This window comes from Psammomys obesus, unplaced genomic scaffold (assembly GCF_907164565.1).
Source record: "Psammomys obesus unplaced genomic scaffold, mPsaObe1.curated_primary_1811, whole genome shotgun sequence".
Taxonomy (NCBI): domain Eukaryota; kingdom Metazoa; phylum Chordata; class Mammalia; order Rodentia; family Muridae; genus Psammomys; species Psammomys obesus.
Window position 1 is genome coordinate 35,444,869 of NW_026596046.1, and position 21,204 is coordinate 35,466,072.

The following is a 21,204-nucleotide window of genomic DNA, read 5'->3' on the forward strand; positions in this document are numbered from 1 at the left end:
ATTTTATGGTTGGGATCACTACACCATGAGGAACACCCTTACAGGCAGCATTAAGAAGGTTGAGAACCACTGCTTTAGAACATCTAATGTGAAGAAGTATGGGTAGAGTGCATCACAGAATGTTCTGTGCCGGGTCCTACACTGGCCCTGTGAAGATCCAAAAACCAGTAAGATAAGGTCCCCATTCTCTTGGAACTCACATTTTCTTGGGGAAACATTCAACCAGGTACAGAAGCCTCTAAGACTTCAAGAACTGGGATGGTCAGTTATATAGGATGATGTGGTCAGACAGTGGGCAAAGGAAGACTTCACAGTAGATTGAGTCTTACTTAGCTCATGGTTGATTACTTGAGACATGTGCACCATGTGACATGTGAAGAGAGATATGCTGAAAGAGCTAGTAGTGTAGACAAAACCATACAGAAGTAAAGCTTCTTGGTAGATTCTGGGAATAAGCAGTTTGTGCACGGTAGTATGGGGTTGGAGACTGAGGTGATTAGAGAATCAAGAGAGATTTGTCAGTCAGGAAGAAGAGAGTGGTTGAGAAGTAGGACCAGGCTATAAAACTTCAAGGCCACCTAAAGGTTCCACAACCTTCCAAAATATCACCTCCAGCCAGGGACCAAGTACATAGACTTGTCAGCCAGTATAGGGTATTTCAGTTCAAACCACAAGATATCATCAGTATTAGGGCAGGACAGACTTAAGTGTAGAGTCGAATCTAAGCCATAGGTAACAGAGAACCATGGAATGTTTTAAGACACCAGTGTGGCTATTGTTTGGAGGTTAGAAGCGACAATTAAAAAGAACAGACCCAAAGTGTTAAGCAATTGAAGTGGCTGAGGTAAGAGAAGATTAGAGCTTGAATTGGAGTTGGCTACAACTGTAGGGATGGAAGCATACAGCTACCAGAACTAGAAACCATTAAGACTGATGATATGTCAACACTCTGAAACAACCAGGGAGTTCGACTAGTACTGCAGTTTACAATACAACAAAACTGAAGCTCAGACGAGTAAGTGACTTGCCCAAGGTCTCACAGCTAGTAAGTAGCAGAGCCCAGGCTAGATCTCAGATTTCCTGACTCAGTACATGGTTCAGGATGATGGTCCCTTGCTGCCTGTCTTTGTAAATGTGCTTAACAGATTGTTCTAGTGTCAGAGGGTGTGAAGGTCCTATCTCCAGGAAGTGAACAACTCAGCAGCTAGATGTGGGCAGCCTGCTGTGACAGGGCTCAGAGGCCTTAGCTTGGTTTGGCTTTGGTTTTCTTCCCTCTGTCCTTTTTACATATCTATAGTAACTACTTAAAATCTTAAGTAACAGCTGAATAATGTTTTTATGTGCTATACCTGTATTTAATTATCACTTATTCAAAGGATAAAATATTTTTAGGAAGTAGGTCCTTTTTGGCATCCCCAAAACAGGCCTGCCTGGCAGAGAGCTCTTTCTATTGCCATGCTGCTAAAACCTTGAGTTGGGATTGGTTTCATCCGGCAGCTGAGCTCTGCATTGCTACCATGGTTAGAAAGAACTATTGTAGAGTTGAACAGAGCTACAAAGTCATATAGTTAGTGAGGACATTAAGTTAACAGCTAAAAACTTATTTTCATTTAGTTTTCACATTTATCTAAATTTTTAAAATAACTATTTGAGTACAACAGAAAATGCTTTCTGTATAATAAAACCAGAAGAAACTTCCCCCTGTTCTTGGAAAATCTCAAGTTTAGCCTAAGTGATCACGTAGGAAAGACAATCAGTGACACAATGGCACTTGCTTCTTTCCTGATTAATCTGCAACACTATTTTACTATGATATGCTGTCTTGTTCACTCCCTGGTTGGCGTGTGGCTGAGTTGCATTCCCAGTAGACCGTAAGTACCTTGTGTGCAGTGACGTAACCCACATGTGTTCCTGTCCACCATGGCACTGCCCTCAGTGCTGAGTGCAGCTAGGGTCTCTATGGGTAATTTTGATTAATTTTAGTTGTCACACAGTCCTTCAGGCAGTTGTCAGACTTTTGACTTAATGAAAATTATAAGTATGCCCCTCTCAGGAAAAACAAAACAAAACAACAACAACAACAAAAAACAGAACAAAACAAATAAGGACCTCTAAATTCTCCAAATTCTTATGGCCAAATTTAGACATCTTGGTCCTTGGCAGAGGCCCACCGAGCTCTTAGAGCATGGAATTGCTCTATTCGACTTCTCAGAGCTACCTATTTGACACAGCAGGGAGTTGTTTGGGGATGGTTGTGGCCATCAGCCACACTGAATGTCAGTGCCTGAATTTGGAGACATTGTGATGAGATTTTTTTTTTTTGACACTAATTGGATCCTTTATTAATTCCCTTCATATTAGCATCCCACCCTCTGGAGAAAGACACCCAACACATTTACTTAAAGCAGATTCCCTTCTTCTGCAGAGCATACACACCTGTGTCTGGCTGTCTAGCAAGGGCTCTGGGCTCTACATGGAGTTGTGCCGTCTCCAATTCTCTTGCCAGATTCTCCCTTTAGTGTCACTTTCCTGCCCATGATTTCCTTCTCATTTCTCAGCATTTGCTGTATATATTGCGGGCCATTAATGCAAGCAGCGTCAGCCTATGGAGCTACGTTCTGATTCTAGTTCAGAAAAAAAAACAGCAGAATCCACAACCTTCTCTAGCCATTATAATTCTGTGATAGAAGGAATGCAAATGTTAGTTGTAAATCAGGCAGCAAAGGTATTGTAGAATCTCTCTGGAGGTAGCAAACCCTGTAGGAATCAATAGGACCAGCATACTTTCTTCTTATGTTTCCCTGTCTGACCTTACCCCATTAATAAAATACTTCAGGTTCATCTGATTACTGCCAGTCCAGCCCTGCTTCCTGTTAATATACTTTAAAACACTTTGTCCAAGACTCCCAATATCTTATTAGAATGGAAAAGGTACTATAAATAAAAAATTAAACCTTTTTTTAAACTTTAAATAGAAATGTGGATCAAAAATGTGTCATCTCTGATGTTTGAAAGGATAGTTTTCTCTTTTCTTTCCCTCTCTCTTTCTCTCTCCCTCTCTCTTTCGTTCTCCTCCTTCCCTTCTTCTTTCCTCTCTCCTTCCCCTCAGGATACCATGACGGTAAGTTTTTTTAATCATTCCCCACTGCTAGAACACTTAATGAAATTTCTCAAGCTGAGCGTTGAGCTACCTGGAAAGTCTCTACAAATCTCAAACTAATTTCTGTAACATATGCCTACCTAGCTCATAATGGCCAAAGGGTCATATCTAACTCATGAGGAGCTGTCTCAGCTGAAGCATTCAGTACCACCTATTAGGAGATATTCAGGCATATGCAAGAAGTATGTCTACCTGGCCATGGCTGGTATGCAGCAGGAGTTGGCAAGGAGTGCCCCGTTACATAGCTAATAGTACAGCCACAGTGCCCAGGCCTTTAGGCTGCACAGCTTAGTCCATTAGAGGTGATGCTGTCCCTGTGAGGCTCGTGTAAAGTGGTAGTGCTTGTTAGTTTCTCTTTAGAAGCAACTCACAACTTGTTAATCATACCTTCAGATAAGATCTCGACCAGAGGGAATTTTTTTAAAAGACTAAGTTAATTTGGCCCAATACACTGTCAGACCTCCAAGTTGCTTCATGTGGATGAGAAAGTAGTAGAGGACTATACCATAGTCTTAGACCAGATGGTGATATGGAAGATGATGATATTTATGGGCATCTTCATGGTTTTAATCATAGGTAGGAAAATCCTGAGTGTCAGGATTTAAGTGTAGGTTTCCTTGGATTTAACTCATTTGGAAGCTCACTTCAGCACTCCTTCCAACCCACTATCCCATCTCAAAAAGGCTGAATCATTCTGTGTGTCTGAGCAGGCTCCTTGAGTTATGTTTCTGTCTAGCGCAAGACCCTTGCTTTTGTGTCTGTAATTGGTGGTGCCCACTTCTTATTTCTGCCTAATGCCATTCTTGTGTCTTCCCTTAAGCCACTCTGCTGATGAAACAGGCCTGGCCACAGAACTCATCCTCCTGTGGCACTGAAGGCACCTTCCACCTCCCCGTGGACACCGGAACCGAGAACCGAACTTACCAAGCATCCTCTGCGGCTTTCAGTAAATACAGCCTGTCTTCTCCTTTCCTTGTTCCCCTTGGTTGGGACTGATTTTTTTGTTAGCAAGAAAGGAAAGGGAATTTTTAAAATGACATTTTAAATATAAACACTGTTTTAAGAGGTTCTCCTGCTCATGCAAGAATATTTGCCTTAGTCATTCAAGAAAGCTGATCACCTGTAATCATGCCTTCAGCTGTAGGATACCACCACAGTGAGGGAGGTACACTCCTGGGCCACGAACTTGGAACTATGAGAAACTGTTCCTGCATTTTAGGGGAAAGGACCAGGGGGCATTTGAAGGCCTTGTGTATCTTTGAACAGAGAGAGCTTTTACCATCCACTGGGTTTCTTGACCTTAGCACTATCAGCATCTTAGCCAGATAAATTCTTTCCTGTGTGTGGTAGGATGTTTAGTAGCATCTATAGTGTCTCCCTGTTAGATGTCAGTAACAAAGTCCAAACATGTCTCCAGATATGGCTCAGTATTCCTCTGGGGAAGAAAACTGTCCTTTGGGTAAGAAACAACTACCCTAGTTCTTGTAAGCTATACTATGGGGACATGGTATCATGTAGACAGAAGCCCCGGCTAGATTGGTCATTCACCTTGAGGATCAGTGGAATAACTGATATTGTCACCTTTATAGCTGATTAGTACCACAAATGATTCCATTAAGGACTACCATTTAGAAATTACTAAGTGGAAAAACTTGTGCCTGTGGCAGCTGTCCTGCATGGGAATGGTTGGCTTTAGATATGAGGAGTGCTGGTTTCTGAATTTATGCCAGCAGGACCTGGACAAGCCTTTAGCAGGATGTTGTAGAAAGTCTCCTACTAGGTAGGCTAAGAAAATTCATTGAATTTGTTTTCTTTTCTTTCAAATATCCAATGTCATTGCTTCTCAACCTTTTGGTTGAGATCAAGTGTAAATATCCAGTAATGGAGCTAGAGAGATGGCTCAGCAGTAAAGAACACTTGGCTGCTCTTTCCAGAAGACCTGTGTTCAATTCCCAGCACCTCCATGGCAGTTCACAATCGCCTGGAACTAGTTCCATGTGACCTAGTGCCGTCTTTTGACATCTTTGTGTATTAGGTACAAATGTGGGGCACATATGCACACACTGGCAAATTCATACACATAAAATAAGAACTTATTTATTTATTTGTTTGTTTGTTTGTTTATTTATTTATTTTTAAAGCTATGCATGGTGGCCCATACCTTTAATCCGAGCACTCAGGAGGCAGAGACAGGCCCCTGTGAGTTTGATGTACATAGTGATTTCTAGGCTGACAAAGCTACATAGTAAGCCTTTGTCTTTAAAAAACAAACAAACAAACAACAACAAAATGTCATTTTTCTCTCTGTTGTCATTATCCTCACCTGTCAACATCTACTAACTTTCAGAATCAGCCCCTCGTTCAATCAAAATTATTTTCATTCCACTTTGAAAGCAGAGTTTCAAAAAGGTACTATGCCCAGTGCTGTGTAATTAATATGTCAGCACAGCTGGAAAAAGCCAGGATTCCATTCATGATTCTTCATGAGGTTGGTTTTACCCTTTCAAAAGACAAATGAGGTGGGCGTTGTAGTTCAGCATCTGTAATCCCAGTACTCAGGAGGTTGAAGCAAGAGAATCACAACTTCAGTCTGAGCTACACAGTGAGACTAGATCTAAAAAAAGACTAATGAGAGGAACAACAGCCATAAGGAGTTTTTCCAGGTGCCTCACATAGAAATGAATGAACATATGTAAATTATATAATGTAAATTGATTTGTACATATTTTACAAATATAGATGAATAAAGTTGCTACCGTGCAGCAGAAAGAGGCCTGGAGTAGAAGATAGAGGACTCTAGACTTGATTCTATATAACTTTGGATAATTTGTGGCTATGTTTTGGTCTTGAACTGTAAAACGGTGGCATTGGATTAGGCCACTTTTAAAGTCCTTGATATCTATTGGACTCCAGATTCTCTTCCTCTGGAGCTGTATACCTATATCCTTAACACAAAATTCTCCCTCTCTGGCTGCCTTAATCAGTAACCTAGCCTTCATGGCTTTGCTCACATATCTGTAAAAATAAGGGCCTCATTCCTTCCTGAGGTAGCCATTCCTATAGCCAGGCAATCTTGAGTGCCTTACCGTCTGTGATGAAATCTTCCAGAAGTCCCACAGAAATGTTCAGTAGTCACATCTTGCTCTCCCTTCCTAGAAAGGCTGTCAAGTTTCTACATAGGACCAAAATGTATCACTTTCTTTCTAGCAAGTAATGTATGAATGGATGTAATTTTTTAAAATGGATTTTGGATTGACTCACTGACTCATGCAGGCTCCTCCAAACATTCAGTTTTTATTGCTTTTAGTACCACAGTACACACTCAAGGTACTTTGACAAGTTCACACCAATTTAACCAATACTTGCTAAAGCCGGTCCATAACTAGGTATCCCTTCTACTTATTCAGTGCCTTATTTAACTGCCAACAAGGAGACATAGAGATCAAGGCAAGATTCAGACATACAGTCTTGTTTTGTCCGGACTTTGTCTAGATGTATAAATCTGAAGATCAATAAACCAATTAGTGTAAAAGGTATCCTGGATGTGAAGATCCATGTCTTTGTAGGTAGTGGGGGCTCTAAAACTGAAAAAGATTTATGACAGTGAAGCAGAGTTGAAAGAAGGCTACAAAGGTTTTATCTTGCTAATGCACACAGTCTGTTTACATTCTCCTATTTGATAGAGCCTGAAACTATAGCTGGGAGCCTGAGACAGACAACAGGCAGGCATCATAAACAGACCTCTTTATAAGGCAGAGTTGCCATTTCTAGTGATAGAAGTCCTTTGTCTCATGACTCTGCCTTTAGAGAAATGGGGATACAAAGGCCAGTACACCAGATGCCCAAGACTGTACTGTAGAGGCATTTACCTCAGAAACAGCTCTGTCTAGGGCAGCATCAGCTCTGAACTCTGGAGCCAGCTATATGATTACAGATATGCTGTACAATTTTGGAAAATGTGCTGCATTTCTAAGTTACAGGTTTTTTTTCTCTGAAAGAGAGAGAGCAGGTTGAATGTAAGCCTCCTGTCCCTGATGGCAATCTTGAGATGCACTGTGTTTACAGCGTGCTTCTGTGTGTGGTCACTCTTTGTTTAGCATCTCCCATCTCTCAAGTTCTCATTTTAGAGATCTCCTCCCAATCTGCAGTTCTGCTTCCCATCCCAAACTTCTAGAGATACAAAACAGGCTATAGCCAGCCTTTCTTTGGCTGGTATTTCATACTGATTTGTATTCTGAGTGTGTGTGCCTTGTTTCTTAACATGAAGAGGGGGAACATTCTCCTACAAGGTTATTCTTAGATGTGGAAAACAAAATCTACCGCAGTTTCCTAGAACCTTTTGATTCTCTGCAGAGGGAAGACAGCCCTGATACTTTGTAATAAGATTGCTTTTGCGGCTTAGATGGGGTGGTGCACCTTCCCTGGGAAAGCTAGAGATTCCAGAGCATCTTCTCTAGTCACATAAAAGAAAGCCACCTGTATTGCTGGCTTGTTAAAGAATTGTAAAATTTTAGAATCTTAAGAGCCCTGGAGTTTGTGTTCCAGGTTGAACAGACCATAGTCACAGCCTAGCTCTTGCCTCTTCTAGTTTTTAAGAGCAGTCTGTGCTTGTAAACCTCAGGAGTGAAAGCTTCCCGCTGTCTCTATGCACGGAGAGAGAAAGTAATAGCTAATCTATATGGACCCATCATTCATTCAGTTAGCCCCCATGCTGATTGTAACCATTGCTCTGTAGTTAGTGCATTTGGAGGTAGGTGGCTTCTGATCCATGGTGTTCTTTATAGAAAAGACACTAAATTCTGGCAGGATCCTCCACATCTCTTTGTAGAGATCTCTTTGTAGAGGCTTTTGGTTTTTGGGAGATCAAACACATCGTTTTGTCAAGGTTCTACCACTAAAGCTACATCCTCAGCACCCTCACATCTTGTTTTTTACCTTTAAATTAAGGATCTGTAAACTTTCCTGTAGAGAACCAGATAATAGATACTTTAGGCATCTGAAGGGTCATACACACTCTGTAACTAACATTGTGGCTGAACAAGTTGTCCAGCCTTATGTTTGGCACAAGCCTAGGATCCTAGCTCCGGGGAAGGTTGGAGTGGGAATATTGAAAGTTTGAAGCTAGACTGAGTCACAAAGTGAATTCAAAGTGAGTCTGGGTAATTTAATAAGATCCTATTTCGAAATAAGATTAAAAAGAGGGGACTGGAGAGATGGCTCAGAAGTTAAGGACACTGGCTGTTCTTCCAAAGATTCTGAGTTCAATTCCTAGCAACCACATGGTGGCTCACAACCATCTATAGTGAAATCTGGTGCCCTCTTCCGGTGCTCAGGCACACAGGCAGGCAGAATGCTGTATAAATAATAAAGAATAATAATAAGATAATTATAAGATAATAATAATAAGAAGAATATTAAAAGATTTAAAAAGTGGGCTAGGGATATAGCCCAGTGGTAGAGTGCATGCCTCAAATGTAGAAAACCCTTTACACATTCTATGCTAAAATAAATTTGAAAAGTAAAGTCTTGTGTATATCCTATCTCAGAAATTCACCACTTTCACTACTAGTAAAGACTTCTCTTTTCCCCTCCTTAAAATAAGGTCTAGAGGTTGGCATTGTTTACCCAAGATTGGAGGAAAGCCAGACCTATGCCCACATCTCTTCTCTTCCAACAAAGGCCTGCTCTGCTCTACACCATCCTTATTTCTGCCCCTTTTTGTAGAAAAAGCTCTGTGGAGCTAACAGGGTCCTCGGTAAGTGTCTTATGGGCCAGAGCTAAAGGCCAGAAAAGTCCAGGGATAGCAGCCAGATGCAACAAAGGTAGAAGGGGGAAAGGCAATGTCTCCCCACTCGGGGCTCCACAACTAAGATCCCCATAGAAGAGTCTGTAGAGGTTCCTAAAAAGACCTGTCTCGTTCAACCTCTAGATTTTCTGTGTAAAGGAGATAATGGGTCCTTGAAGATCACCAGATTCCATAGGGTAATTCCATGTGGTGATTCTTAAGAACACAGTCTTGCTGATCTCTGTCAAGTTATTCTATAAACATAAGATCTTACTCAAGGTGACTCCAAGGCAGCAATGTGATAGCCGTGGTCAGTGGTTCCAGGTCTAACTTCCGAGGCCCACTTCTGTCCTCGTTTCTGAGATAAGGACAAAGCCTGGGCTCTAGGTCAGTGTGCGTCCCTCTGATCCCCAATTTCAGGTGTTTGAGGAGAGGTGACCCTTCTCTAAGCCACAGGAAAGAAGTAAAAGGACAGCCCTACAGAGCAAAGTTTTCAACATCCTAGAAGATAAGGTTGTTGCAGTGGTATTTTGTTTTGTTTTCTTTTAAATATTCATTTATTTATACATATGAGTACTCGATTTACAAGTATTCCTTCGTGACAGAAGAGGGCATCAGATCCCGTTATAGACGGTTGTAAGCCACCATGTGATTGCTGGGAATTGAACTCAGGAACTCTGGATGAGCAGCCAGTGCATTTACCCGCTGAGCCATCTCTCCAGCCCATGGAGTGGTATTTTGTTTTTGTTTTTTTGTTTTGTTTTTTGCCTTCAAACTTGGTGAAGAGGACTGTGATTGATGGAGCCTATAAATGGTAGATAAGGGGGGAGGGGTCACTCAAGATGTACATGTAAACCAGCTTGGTCTTCATAATGAGACCCTGACTAAAAAATGAAGGGGTTAGGACAGAATGGGGGAAACAAGGCAGAGAAAGATAAAACCAACAAAAGATTTCCTGAAATACTAACTGAGGAACCAGGATGAGAACATAGCAATAAAAAAGAGGTGAGTTGAGTTGAGGAACCAGGATGAGAACATAGCAATAAAAAAGAGGTGAGTTGAGTTGAGGAAGTGTTTACTTGTCTTTTCACACAAGCAACTAAGAACCCCAGGAACCTGTCTGCCAGCTGAAAGGGCCCCAGAGAGTCTGTTTGGTTCTAGCTTTTTTGAATAAGACCCCTGAAACCCAGAGAACTAAAAGATACCCAAATCATGCTTATAGCCATGAGCACCAGGACTGAGGGAGCTGCCTGGGGCCAGGGTTCTGAGGGGTCTCTTGTCTGTCCTCATCTATGTTTCTAGTTGGAGTCAACCAATTCTTGTTTGAGAAATTGCCACTGGAACCTGCTGCTTTCAAGCAATGCTGTTCTGCCAACTAACTAGAGGTCTTTTTTATTGCCTTGGTACAGGATATACTGCAGGGACACCATACAAGGTCCCACCGACCCAGAGTAATACTGCTCCGCCCCCTTACTCCCCATCACCCAACCCCTATCAGACGGCCATGTATCCAATCAGAAGTGCCTATCCCCAGCAGAATCTGTATGCCCAGGTAGGTACACATGGAGAACCTCTTCTGCAGGAGCCTCCAGTCAGGATGGGGTGGCATGGGATGAAGAAGAGAAAAGAGGGTTCATGGGTCTGGCCAGCGACACTATAGTGTCGCTAAAGCAATATTCCTGCAAGACTGCCTACTTTGCTTCACTCCCAAAGGGTGAAACATGAAGTCATTTAGGTTAACAGAGCCCCAAATGCCAGAGGACCATTAGAAATCATCTAGCACAAGTGTTTTGTTGAACAAGTGGGGAAGCTGAGTCTGTAGAGGAGAAAGGCTTGTCAGAGGTCACACAGTGGCGGGGTCACGGGGTCGGGCTGTGCTGTCACATATCTAAATCTCACACCTCCCTTGATAAAATCTGTGAACAAAGTAGGAAAGAATAAATGCCCTCTGTGACCTGAGGTGAGTGGTTCTTTAATGTGCCTGTTGGCCCCATTTACAAGAACTGTATGAGGCTCTAACACGGCCATTCTTCTGAAGTGGCACTTAAGAGGTGTAGTGACTAGGAAAGCACTTTTTGAGGTGAGATCTAGCAGTGTTGGTGGGCACTGGTGGCACATGCGCTCTCAGCACTGGGTGGCAGAGGCAGGCCAATCTCTGAGTCTGGCCAGCCTAGTTTATGGAGTAAGTCCCAGGACATCCAGGGCTACACAGAAACCGTGTCTGGGGAATCAAAAAAAATAGCTCTGTTGGTGCTGGAGAGATGGTTCAGTGGTTAAGGACACTTAACTGTTCTTGCAGAGGACCTGGGTTTGATTCCCAGCCCCCACATTGTGGCTCACAGCCATCTATAACTCTATTTTCAGTGAACACAATGCCCTCTTCTGGCCTCCACGCTAATGGTACAGAGACATATATACAGGCAGAACACACATGTGCACACGTTTAAACAATTAATATAAAACATTTTTAAAACTGGCTATGTCTGAAAGTATACTGCAAAACTGGGGCATGGCAATATGTGTGTCTAATCCCAGTATTGGGAAGTTCAAGGTCATCCTCCGTTACATAGTGAATTCAAGACTAGCCTGCCTGGAAAATAAGTAAGTAAACAGAGAGGACAGGAGGCTTGAATCAGCTTTTCTCCAAGTATGGCATAGTATCTTAGCCTGTGCTCACTGTTAGGTTACAGTAAGGCTCTTTTTAATTTACTATTAATATTAAGATTAGAGAATTTCTGGATTAATCTTATATGCTTGTGTCCGCCCTGAGGGCTCAGCAGGCCCATGAAATGTAGCACCAGGAAATAGCCACGTGATCTGAGAAGTGGGACTCACTTCAGATCACTGTATCCATCCTCACTTTTGGTAAGGGGCTCTAGGAAGAGACCTCTTGGAAAATGCCACCCAATGACGACAGAATGAACATAAACTGACAACATTCGTACCATTGTGTGAATGCCATTAGTAATTCTTCCACCTGTGTGACAGTGCTCTAGTGTCCCCATGCTGAGAAACTATGGTCCTTACTACTAAATTAGGGGTAGCTTATGGTAGTACCTTAGAATCAAATTTTTAAGTTTTTTAAATGTTAACACCAGGGCTAAAGAGGAAAATCTCTTACTCAGTAATTCTTCATAGCAACCCTAGGCGTGCAGCAAGATGGAATGGAGAGGGCCTTATTTTTCAGACCAAGCTGAGCCACGGTACTGAACTGACCACAGTTTGCAAAGTAAGACAAAGCAAAGCCCCAGCCTTATGTCTCTAGGCTAGAGCTTCTCTTGCCCAGTTGCGTAAAGCCTGGGAAAAGCAGCTCCCCGTCCACTGTCTCCTTTCCTCATGTTTCCTGACCTTTCCAAGAACCCATGTGACCTTAGCCTCTTTTCCCAGGGAGCCTACTACACACAGCCCGTGTATGCCGCCCAGCCCCATGTCATCCACCATACCACGGTTGTCCAGCCCAACAGCATTCCCTCTGCCATCTACCCAGCTCCTGTTGCTGCCCCCAGGACCAACGGTGTGGCCATGGGCATGGTGGCAGGCACCACCATGGCAATGTCAGCAGGTAAGGGCAGCATCTGCCAGTGCATCTCTTGCTGTCTTTCAGGGTTCCTCACACTGGAGAGCAGTCATGGAACTGGTTGCAGCCCAGCATGAGAAATCCAGGGCCAGGGCGGGTGGCTTTCCAGGAAGCCAACAAGAGGCGCTCTAAACTTTAGAAGTTTAGAGTAAATTATTCGAAGGGATAAGAAAGATTACACACAAAATGGGCATATTGCTTGAGGCCCTGAGTAATGGTTGGATGGAGGCTAAGCAGAGAGGTGAAAGTGGGAAGGGAAGTACAAGCAGAAGATTAAGGTGGTACCTAACAGGATGGGAAGGTTTAAGGTTGGCTGGCCACTGCTGAGGGCATGACTGTGGAAAGGCGTGAATGCTTTCAGGTGAAGGAGTTAACATAGCTTTCAGTAGGAAGAGATGGGGTTGGGTTTGAACATTCTAGCTGTAGGCTGGATCAGGAGAGTAGTCTAGGTTAGGGGAGAGATGTTGACAGTAGACCTCTGGTAGCAGCAGGGGTCCTGGAAGGGGCACACAGGCACTCTGTTAATTAGCAGGAGCCTAACGGCTGTTCCCATAATTAATTGTAAGAGCTGAGAGAAACAGGAGTCCCTGTAGACCCTTTCTGGTGATAAGTCCTGCCCTTAAGGAACCTTGGGGATAAAGGTGGGAATTATAGCCTTAGAAACATGGGCATTCCATGATGGGCATGAAGACTAGAGGGTTGAGACTACCTGACAGATACCCAAGTTTTAAAGAACCAACTGCTGCCATCTGGAGGAAGAGAGAGGGTACATGGCTGCTCAGTATAAAAGCAACTGCTAGGTACTTGCCTTAGTGTCAGGCCTTAGGGAAGACCTGATGCTGCCTTGAACACATAGGTGAGTGTAGATAGAAGATAGAACCAGGAAAGCTAAGCTACTACTCAGGGTATGTGCAATAAGAGAAGCATGCAGAGAAAAGGGGGAGGAGTTTCTAAGAGTAATAATTCTGTCTTCCAGCACCCTAAAGAGCAGAAGCCTGGCAAGGTGGAAGAAAGACTGGCGTGCTCACCAGGCCGTCCAGGTTGATAGGGACATAGACAGGAAGAGAGCCATACAAAAGACTGCTTTCCTCCTCTCCATCCCTGTACCCAGCTTACAACCTCCTCAGGTTTCCTCTCCTCTCTCAATGTTTAGGTACCCTGCTGACCACACCCCAGCATACTGCAATTGGAGCGCACCCTGTCTCCATGCCCACGTACAGGGCCCAAGGAACCCCTGCGTACAGCTATGTGCCCCCGCACTGGTAAAGCCTGCAGCCCATCCAAGTGAGTAGGGCCAGAGATAAGGGGGAAGGGAGGGGACGCATGCAGGAACTGCCTCAAAAGGCCTGCCTTGAGTTTGGTGTCGTAGAAGCAGGCAACAGTCATCACTTGTTACCTGCTCCAGGTTCTTTACGTCACTTTTGATAATATCTATCACTTTACAGATGTTACAGTGCTCATGGTAGCTCTGATCTTTACCTCTATTTTTTAGATCAATGTGTAGATCAAAATCACTCAGCCAATTAAAATTGAGCTGGGGCTTTAACTCTTGTCCTCTTCTATTGAATTCTGTGTTCTTATGAGGTCTTCTGGAGGCTCAGTTCTTCTAATGAAATCTTAGCTATATCATATGCCAGCTCTTATTGAAGCCTAGGAGGGACCCTGGCCCCAGCTCCCTCACTGTCCTCCGGAGCCCAACATAATTTCCATGGACAGAGAGCCTGCTGCTCCCCTGGGAAGGCATGGAAGGCTCCATTTTAGGGATCCCAGGCTAGGGAAACAGAGGGCAGTGATTTCTCAAGCATCCTGTGGGGTGTAACTCTCTAATGGTGTCCCTTCCTCTCCCAGATCTGGAGTCACATTGTATGCAACTACTCGAGTCTTACACCGGTGCTGGAGCAGTCCCCTAGCAGCACCACCTCTATTTGCAAGAAGAGACAACGGAAGTGCAAGGGTCACTTTATGCATCTTTAATGGTTTTGATTTTTATTTTTGGTTTTTGTAAAAGCTGCTTTTTCTAATCTCCTAGGAGCCTTCCCCTCGTGCCTCCCTCTTAGCCACTGCCCTCTGGCCCTAGCCCCTCTCCCTACCTAACCAGGCCCAGTCCTCTCTGCACTTCTTTCCTTCCCTAAGCATCCTATCCCTGGGATCCCGGTCTGTTAGCAAGCGGAGAGTGAGGTTTATTGTGGTGGTTCACCTGAAGGCTAAATTTAACAGATGTGGCCCTAAGGTCTGGGGTAGGAACTTGGAGCTGTTGAAAAGGCCACATCTCTGTTAGATTGTCATTTTCTAAGGCAAGATTAGTTCAAATACAAAGAAATATCTTCTGAGAACCATCACAAGAGACCAAGAACAAACCCACCTGGTTATGTAGCAATGTTATCAGCAGCTTCGTGTCCCCAGGCTTCTTACCTGGGAGAGCAGAGACTTTGGGGAAGGGTGGAGGGAGGGGAGATACTGGGGAGGTAGAGAAAAGACAGCGCAGGAGGGTGCTCGGCTCTCATTTGGAAGGTCTCTGGCCACATTGCTGGGCCTGGACCTTTGGATTTGCACAGTGATGTTAACTGACCTGGCACTTCCTCCAGAGATGCTTTGATCTCAGACCTGCCAAACAGTTTGCATGGTGGTGGGATCCCAGCATCCAGAGGCTTCAGAAGGCCAGGTGTCTGCATAATCCCACCCTCAGCCTCATGTACCCACTCTGAAGGAGCGTCCTCCTAATGAGAGTGGGAACTAGTGGCATTTTTCCCTTGCCCTTCTGCCCTTCCCAGTGCCAGGTGCACGTGTCTGTCTGTGGGGCTGGCAGGCAGGCCAGGCTCTTGGTTACCTTGTGCCATTTTACGGCCAAAGTGAAGGAACCACATTCCAGGTGGGCGCTGGCAGTTCTGAAGGTCAGGATTAGTGAAGGAAAAACAATAGCAATAATCATTTCATACTCATGGAACTAAAGGGACCTTAGCATTCATCATCTCATCCATTCCCCTATTTGACAGATGAGGAAACTGAGGCCCAGAGAAGTGAAAAGGACTTCTCTGAACCTCATAGTAAATTAGCATTAAATGCAGCCTTCCTACCTACTGGCATTTTACCTACAGAGATTTTGCTAGGAATGGGTCGGCTTGGTTTGTAAAAATTAAGTCAGCAGTGCCCACATCTGGTGAGCTCTGGAATGACCTCTGGGCTTGTTTCTGCTATTTTCCTTCATGGACTCCAAAGGTGAAGGTTGAAGCCTAGGCAGAGGCCACATAGGGCAGATGGCAGGAACAGAAATTACATTTGGAAAACCTGTGAAGACACCTGTAATGTTCATCCCGAACCTGACTCCACCTCCAGAAAAAGGAGCAGGTGGACTGGCTTGAAGGAGAGGCTGTGCCCTTAGGATAGTAGCCCTTTATCCCAAGAAGAGAGGAAGAATGGGAGCCACCAAAAGAGAAGGACAAGGATGAGGCCAAGCAGACACAACCACATCTGGGCAAAGAAGAGGGATCCCTGCAACAAAGAGGTCCTTCCTAGTTCCGGCCAGGAAATGGATTGGCCAGCCACCCTTCTGTTCCCAGCTAGCAGAGCCGGTAGCCTCACTGGGTGGAACAGGAATATCTTACTGTGTGAAATTGGATCACTGGCAACATTTGAAACTTGAACTATTTTCATTTTAAATTCATGTGAACTTGGACATCACCTTCCTATTTCCCTTGTTCCACTAAAGGAAGAAAAAATGGAAACCCTTAACTTGGATGACCTCAGAAACAGTCTGATTGTTCCGGGGAGGTCAGAGTTCATCAGCATCTGTATCAGAGAGCCAGAAGTTAGGGCTCCTACTTTTCTGGTCTTCCAGGAACTTCAGGACCAGGAAGAAAAAGCTCATCTGTTCTGGGGTGCTGACAAGGTTTCAGTTTAAAACAAAGTTTTCCAGTGTCAATCTGCTTTTACAATGACTCTTCCTGCCCTCTGTGGTTTTGTAGAGGTGGGTGAGGGTTGCTAGAGATCATGCTTGAAAAAAAATGCCAAACTAATAACGGTGGTAATACTTATAGGATACATTTGCATGTGTCAGGTGCTTCATGGATGTCAAAGCACTTCACAACCTTTAATGTACTGGCCCAGACAACAAACAACAGGGTCAGTTATTCCACCCACTTGACAAGTGAGGAAAGAGATTCTAAAAGGAAATGAAATGGCCCAAAGTGAGCTGTATGCTACAGTCCTGGCAGCTTCCTAAATCCTGTGGTCTCCAGATGACCTGGTGGAGAAAAGAGACCTGGGAATGGCCTCTTAACATTTGTTCTTTCCACACCAGTAAGTAAAGGCTGTCTGTGCCCCTCACTGTTTGTGTGGGTGCCTGTTATCTACTCATAGAGAATCCAAGGCTCAGAAAAGTACAGGGATTTTTCTGGTAAGGAATCCCCTCCTGGCCCTGTTCTCCTCAAGCCTGATTCGCACACAGACTCGTTCTGACGCGTCTATGCTCTGCACCCTACTTTAACCCTAGTCTGTGATTCAAGATCAGAAAGGCCCCAAGGTGAAAACTAAGTGTTGACATGCTGTAGTCTGAGGAGCGCAAGAGCCCCAGGTCAGCTGACCTCACCCTATTGACAGAGATCCACAAGTCTAGCCAAGCTTAAGGAGCAGAAGGACTGAGGCCCAGAGCACAGGGTTGTGTGTGCCCCGGGTTAGGTGAACACAGCTTCTGGCAAGGTCATAGGTAGCTGGCAGGGGAACTCTAAGTATCATCTAAATATTCTGGATGGCCCAGTGGTCAAGGTATATGAGACCAGAGCTGGAAGGATCTCTTCGCCTTAGGGTAAGGGTTGTGCACATGACATCATGAGCTCCCACACTGGTATCACCGTACACTATACCATGTCCACACTCCTGCCTCTCCCCAGTACAGAACTGGGAGAGAGGTGGCTCTGTTCACCAGCCTCTCTTGTCACCATTTAATCATCTTCATCTGCCCGGGGCCAGGAAATCTGGAAACTGGACTACTCCCAGTGAGTGAGAACCTCAAAGTCTCTTGGCATGCTTAAAAGAAACAAACAAAACAAAAACCCTACTTTTCTTCCTATGAGATAAAACACCTTTTCCTTCTTGTTATCCCAGCAATGCCTGAAAGGGCATACCCTCCTCCCTGAGTGTTCATCAGGGACACACATCTATCTGTCCAGACCTTTTTGTATGTAAAGTACTTTGTTTGACACTGATTGCCAAAACCTCTAAAAAGTGGAGCAGGGCTGTGCATCATGATGCTATTACGGGGTAAGAGACTTGCCAAAGGACACATAACTCATGAGTGAAAGAGCCAAGATTTGAACTCTTGATCTTTTGCTCTTCCTGCTCCCTCCTGGGTCTCCTGAGTGTAAACTTGCTTGAAGAAGGAAAGGGCTGCCTGCTACCCCACACAGAAGAAGAGTCTATGGAGACGTGGGGAGCTCCCATCTATCAGCTAAGCAGAACTGTGAGAATTTCTGTTTTAGGTCAAGACCTGTGATAGGCATTGGGGACCCAGAGGTAGATCCACCTGGTAGCACAGATGAGAAGTTGCCACAACAGATCTAACTCAAAACATTGAAAGTGACACTGTCCAGTACTGAAAATAATTGAGGACAGTATCAATCAGTATCATCCATCTTTCAACTAAGAGGCTTGCTTCTGGGAAGCCTGTACACTCCTGTCCAGATCCATCAAAGTACTTCAAAAGGACATGGCATAAACCTGAACTGCTGAAAGCATGTCTAGACTAGAGTCCCAGGCTTGCTTGTACACCAGTGAGAACCAGGTCCTAGAGAGACTAACTTGCATCCCATGTATCTCAGTGCTTTCTGGCCATCCGGATTGTTCCAAGTTTGAAACCTAGGGGTGTTTTTTTAGAAGGCTTGATGCTCTGTTCTAAATAGGCTTCAGAAATGAGTCATGGGAAGCATACAGATAGGACCAGCTCCTTGGTCACCAAGTTCTGGCATCCTTATTGTGCAGACATGACACATCAAACTAGGGATTGGCTGAACCAGGCTTAGTTCCCTGCGTATCAAATATCTTGCCCCTGCTATGTATGGGCTCTGGCCTTCATAGCATTCTGGCTGGATCACTTGTCGTGCCATGTGTGACTCACTAGGTCTGCCTTTCCATCTTGTGTTAACCGTATCACTGCTGAGTGTGTGGCCTCCCAAGCTTGAGAGATTAGAGAAGGGTACTCTGGATTGAAGTGGACAAAGGGGAGCATATCAGTGGAAGAAACTTAGCCAGACTCACTGGTCAGACAACACCCGAGCCTCTAGGCAGACTTTGTGGATATGCCAGGCTGGCAGCAAGGCTTGTCCTTTTCCTACTCCCATTCCCTCTCCTAGAAAAAACACTCCTGAAATCTGGCATTATGTGGTTCCAGGACTCGGCCTTCAAAATCCCAGTAGGTCAGCTTAAATATTTCATGGCCAAACTTGCCTGAGCCAGATTTAGGTTCCACTCCGTCAGTTTCTCCTGTGGGTATTTCCTAATTTATATACTGTTGATGCCAGCCAGAAGGCCAGCCAAGAACATAGGAGTTAAAACTGGTTGCCACAGAGCCAAAGAGGAACATAGAAGACAAAGAAGCACTTGCTTCTCTGTGGCTGCTACATCAGTAGTCCTTAGGTATCCCTGCTGTGGGCAGTGTGTCCTTTTATCCATTCCAGTCTGAGGGATAATTTTCTTTCCCACGAGAACAGGTAAGACAGCTTTGCAGATAGCAGCAGCCCACAGGAATCGGCTTTGGGCTAGCATCCTCTGTCCTTGACCCCATCTCAGTCATCCTCCAGGTTCCAGCCATCCTCCTCATGCATGAAAGTCAGATTCAATGAAGAATAGGACTGGCCCAGAGACCTCAGGTCAGCCAGATCTACTGGCTTGTGAACCAAGCTCCTTACAGGGTGATGCAAGGCTAGGCCTCCTGCACCTTGGAGTTGTCTTTGATCTTTGAAGGCCCAGGGCCTGTCCCCTTCCTGTCTTCAAGGCATCTGCATCCCTTTCATATCACATGACAGAGAAGCTTGTTCTCATGGCATGTAACATCCCTGTGAAGAGAGCGTTGTGTATGATTTTGTATTTTTTAATTCATTTTAACCTACAGGTTGGAATCTAATTTTTAAATTTTATTGGAACTCACATTTTAAAAACAAATAAAAACATTAAAAATAATAATAATTATAATAATAAACCTTTGACCGGTGTCTTCCAAGTAGTTTCATCAAATAATTTATAGGTGTTTCCAAAACACAGCCTGGAGTGTTAGATTAGAAAGCTCTGTGGCCACGCTTGTGTGTATGAAGTGTAAATCTGGTTTTGTTGTTTTGGATTCCTTTGGGTTTTGTTTTGTTTTGAAGATCAGATAGTGATCACTTTGAAAGGTTGAAGCCAAGAGTTTGTAACTATGATATTTACTGTAAGCTGTAGAACATTCAACTATTAAAAAAAAGTTTCCCAAAAGAAAAACTAACAACAAAAAGTGGTTCTTGGGTGAGGGAGGCACAGACAACCTCCAGCCAGTGAGTCCCTGCCCTTCTCCCCCAGGGAATTCTAAGCTTTTTTTACCTGTTCTGAGTACACACCTGGTACCCCAGTACTCTGGAAGTGGGGTAGGATTGCAACTTGAAGGCTGTGTCTCAAAGGATGTGGAGATGCTCAGTGGTTAGAGCACAGGCTGCTCTCACAAAGGGCCAGGGTTTGAGTCCCAGGACCCACAGTAGTTCACAACCATCCATAACTCCAGTTCCAGAGGAACACATGCCACCTTCTGGTCTCTGGGGGCACCAGGCCCTCACGTGGTTGGTGCACTTACATGCAGGCATTCATACACATAAAATTCATACACACATTTATATATGAGTCTCAAAAAAGAAAACAAGCAATTCTGAGTTCTGTGTCTTCTCTAGACTGCGATGGGGCACAGTGGATGGGAGCTGTGAAGTGGCAGGTTTAGCACCTGGACCAGACAAAATCCAGGGAAGCTAGTAAAGAGTGAACATCTATTATGGCTCAGTGGTACCTGTGTGGGAGAGACCCCTAGCATCAAAAAGAAAGAAAAAAGGAAAAGCAGTAACAAAAACCCTGCCATTTTTTGAGTGTCTTATGGCTGGTTCTTACTATTCACTTCTTGCTCGTTGACCTTTGAGGTCCTCATGCCTTGCTGTGAGGGAAGTTCTGCTACTTGTCCAACGTGAGAGGGGAGTTAAGGAGGGAAGGACATTGTAACATTGAAGTTGGAAATCATACTTTTTCTGGTTCTAGAATCCAGGCCCATCTCAGACATTTTCTTAAAGGATGTAGTCTCCTCTCCTCAAAGTAGTGAGGGAGCATCAGATAGGAAACCAAGGGGGTCTTGGTGGCTTATTCCAGGACTTGTTACAAGTTCACAGGGCCTCATACAAACCAGTCATTATGGACTCTTTTTTCCCTCCTGTACATTTGGATGTCCTGTTCCCTTCAGTGTGATACCACTGCCAATGTTGCTCAGGCTTTGTCTTAATTACTTTTCTATTGTGAAGGTACCGTAACCAAGGCAACTTACAGAAGAGTTTATTGGGACTTAAAAGTTTCAGAGGATGAATCCGTAATCACCACTGCAGCATATTCTTACCTGAAAGACGGAAAACATGTGCACAGGAGCTACCTGGAAATGGCATGGCTTTTTGAGACAGGGTTTCTCTGTGT

General features: G+C 44.4%; 1 protein-coding gene across 4 annotated transcripts in view; it reads left to right on the forward strand.

The window, feature by feature from the left end:
- Positions 1 to 19,711, forward strand: part of Fam168a (family with sequence similarity 168 member A) — a 120,523-nt gene extending 100,812 nt beyond the window's left edge. For all 4 annotated transcript variants that reach the window (XM_055623185.1, XM_055623188.1, XM_055623186.1 and 1 more), the window contains 5 exons: positions 3,981 to 4,106; positions 10,355 to 10,497; positions 12,333 to 12,507; positions 13,676 to 13,806; positions 14,371 to 19,711. In XM_055623185.1, coding sequence (XP_055479160.1) covers positions 3,981 to 4,106; positions 10,355 to 10,497; positions 12,333 to 12,507; positions 13,676 to 13,788 — 557 coding nt within the window. In that variant the 3' untranslated portion in view covers positions 13,789 to 13,806; positions 14,371 to 19,711. The remainder of the gene's footprint in view (positions 1 to 3,980; positions 4,107 to 10,354; positions 10,498 to 12,332; positions 12,508 to 13,675; positions 13,807 to 14,370) is intronic.
- Positions 19,712 to 21,204: the final 1,493 nt, after the last annotated feature.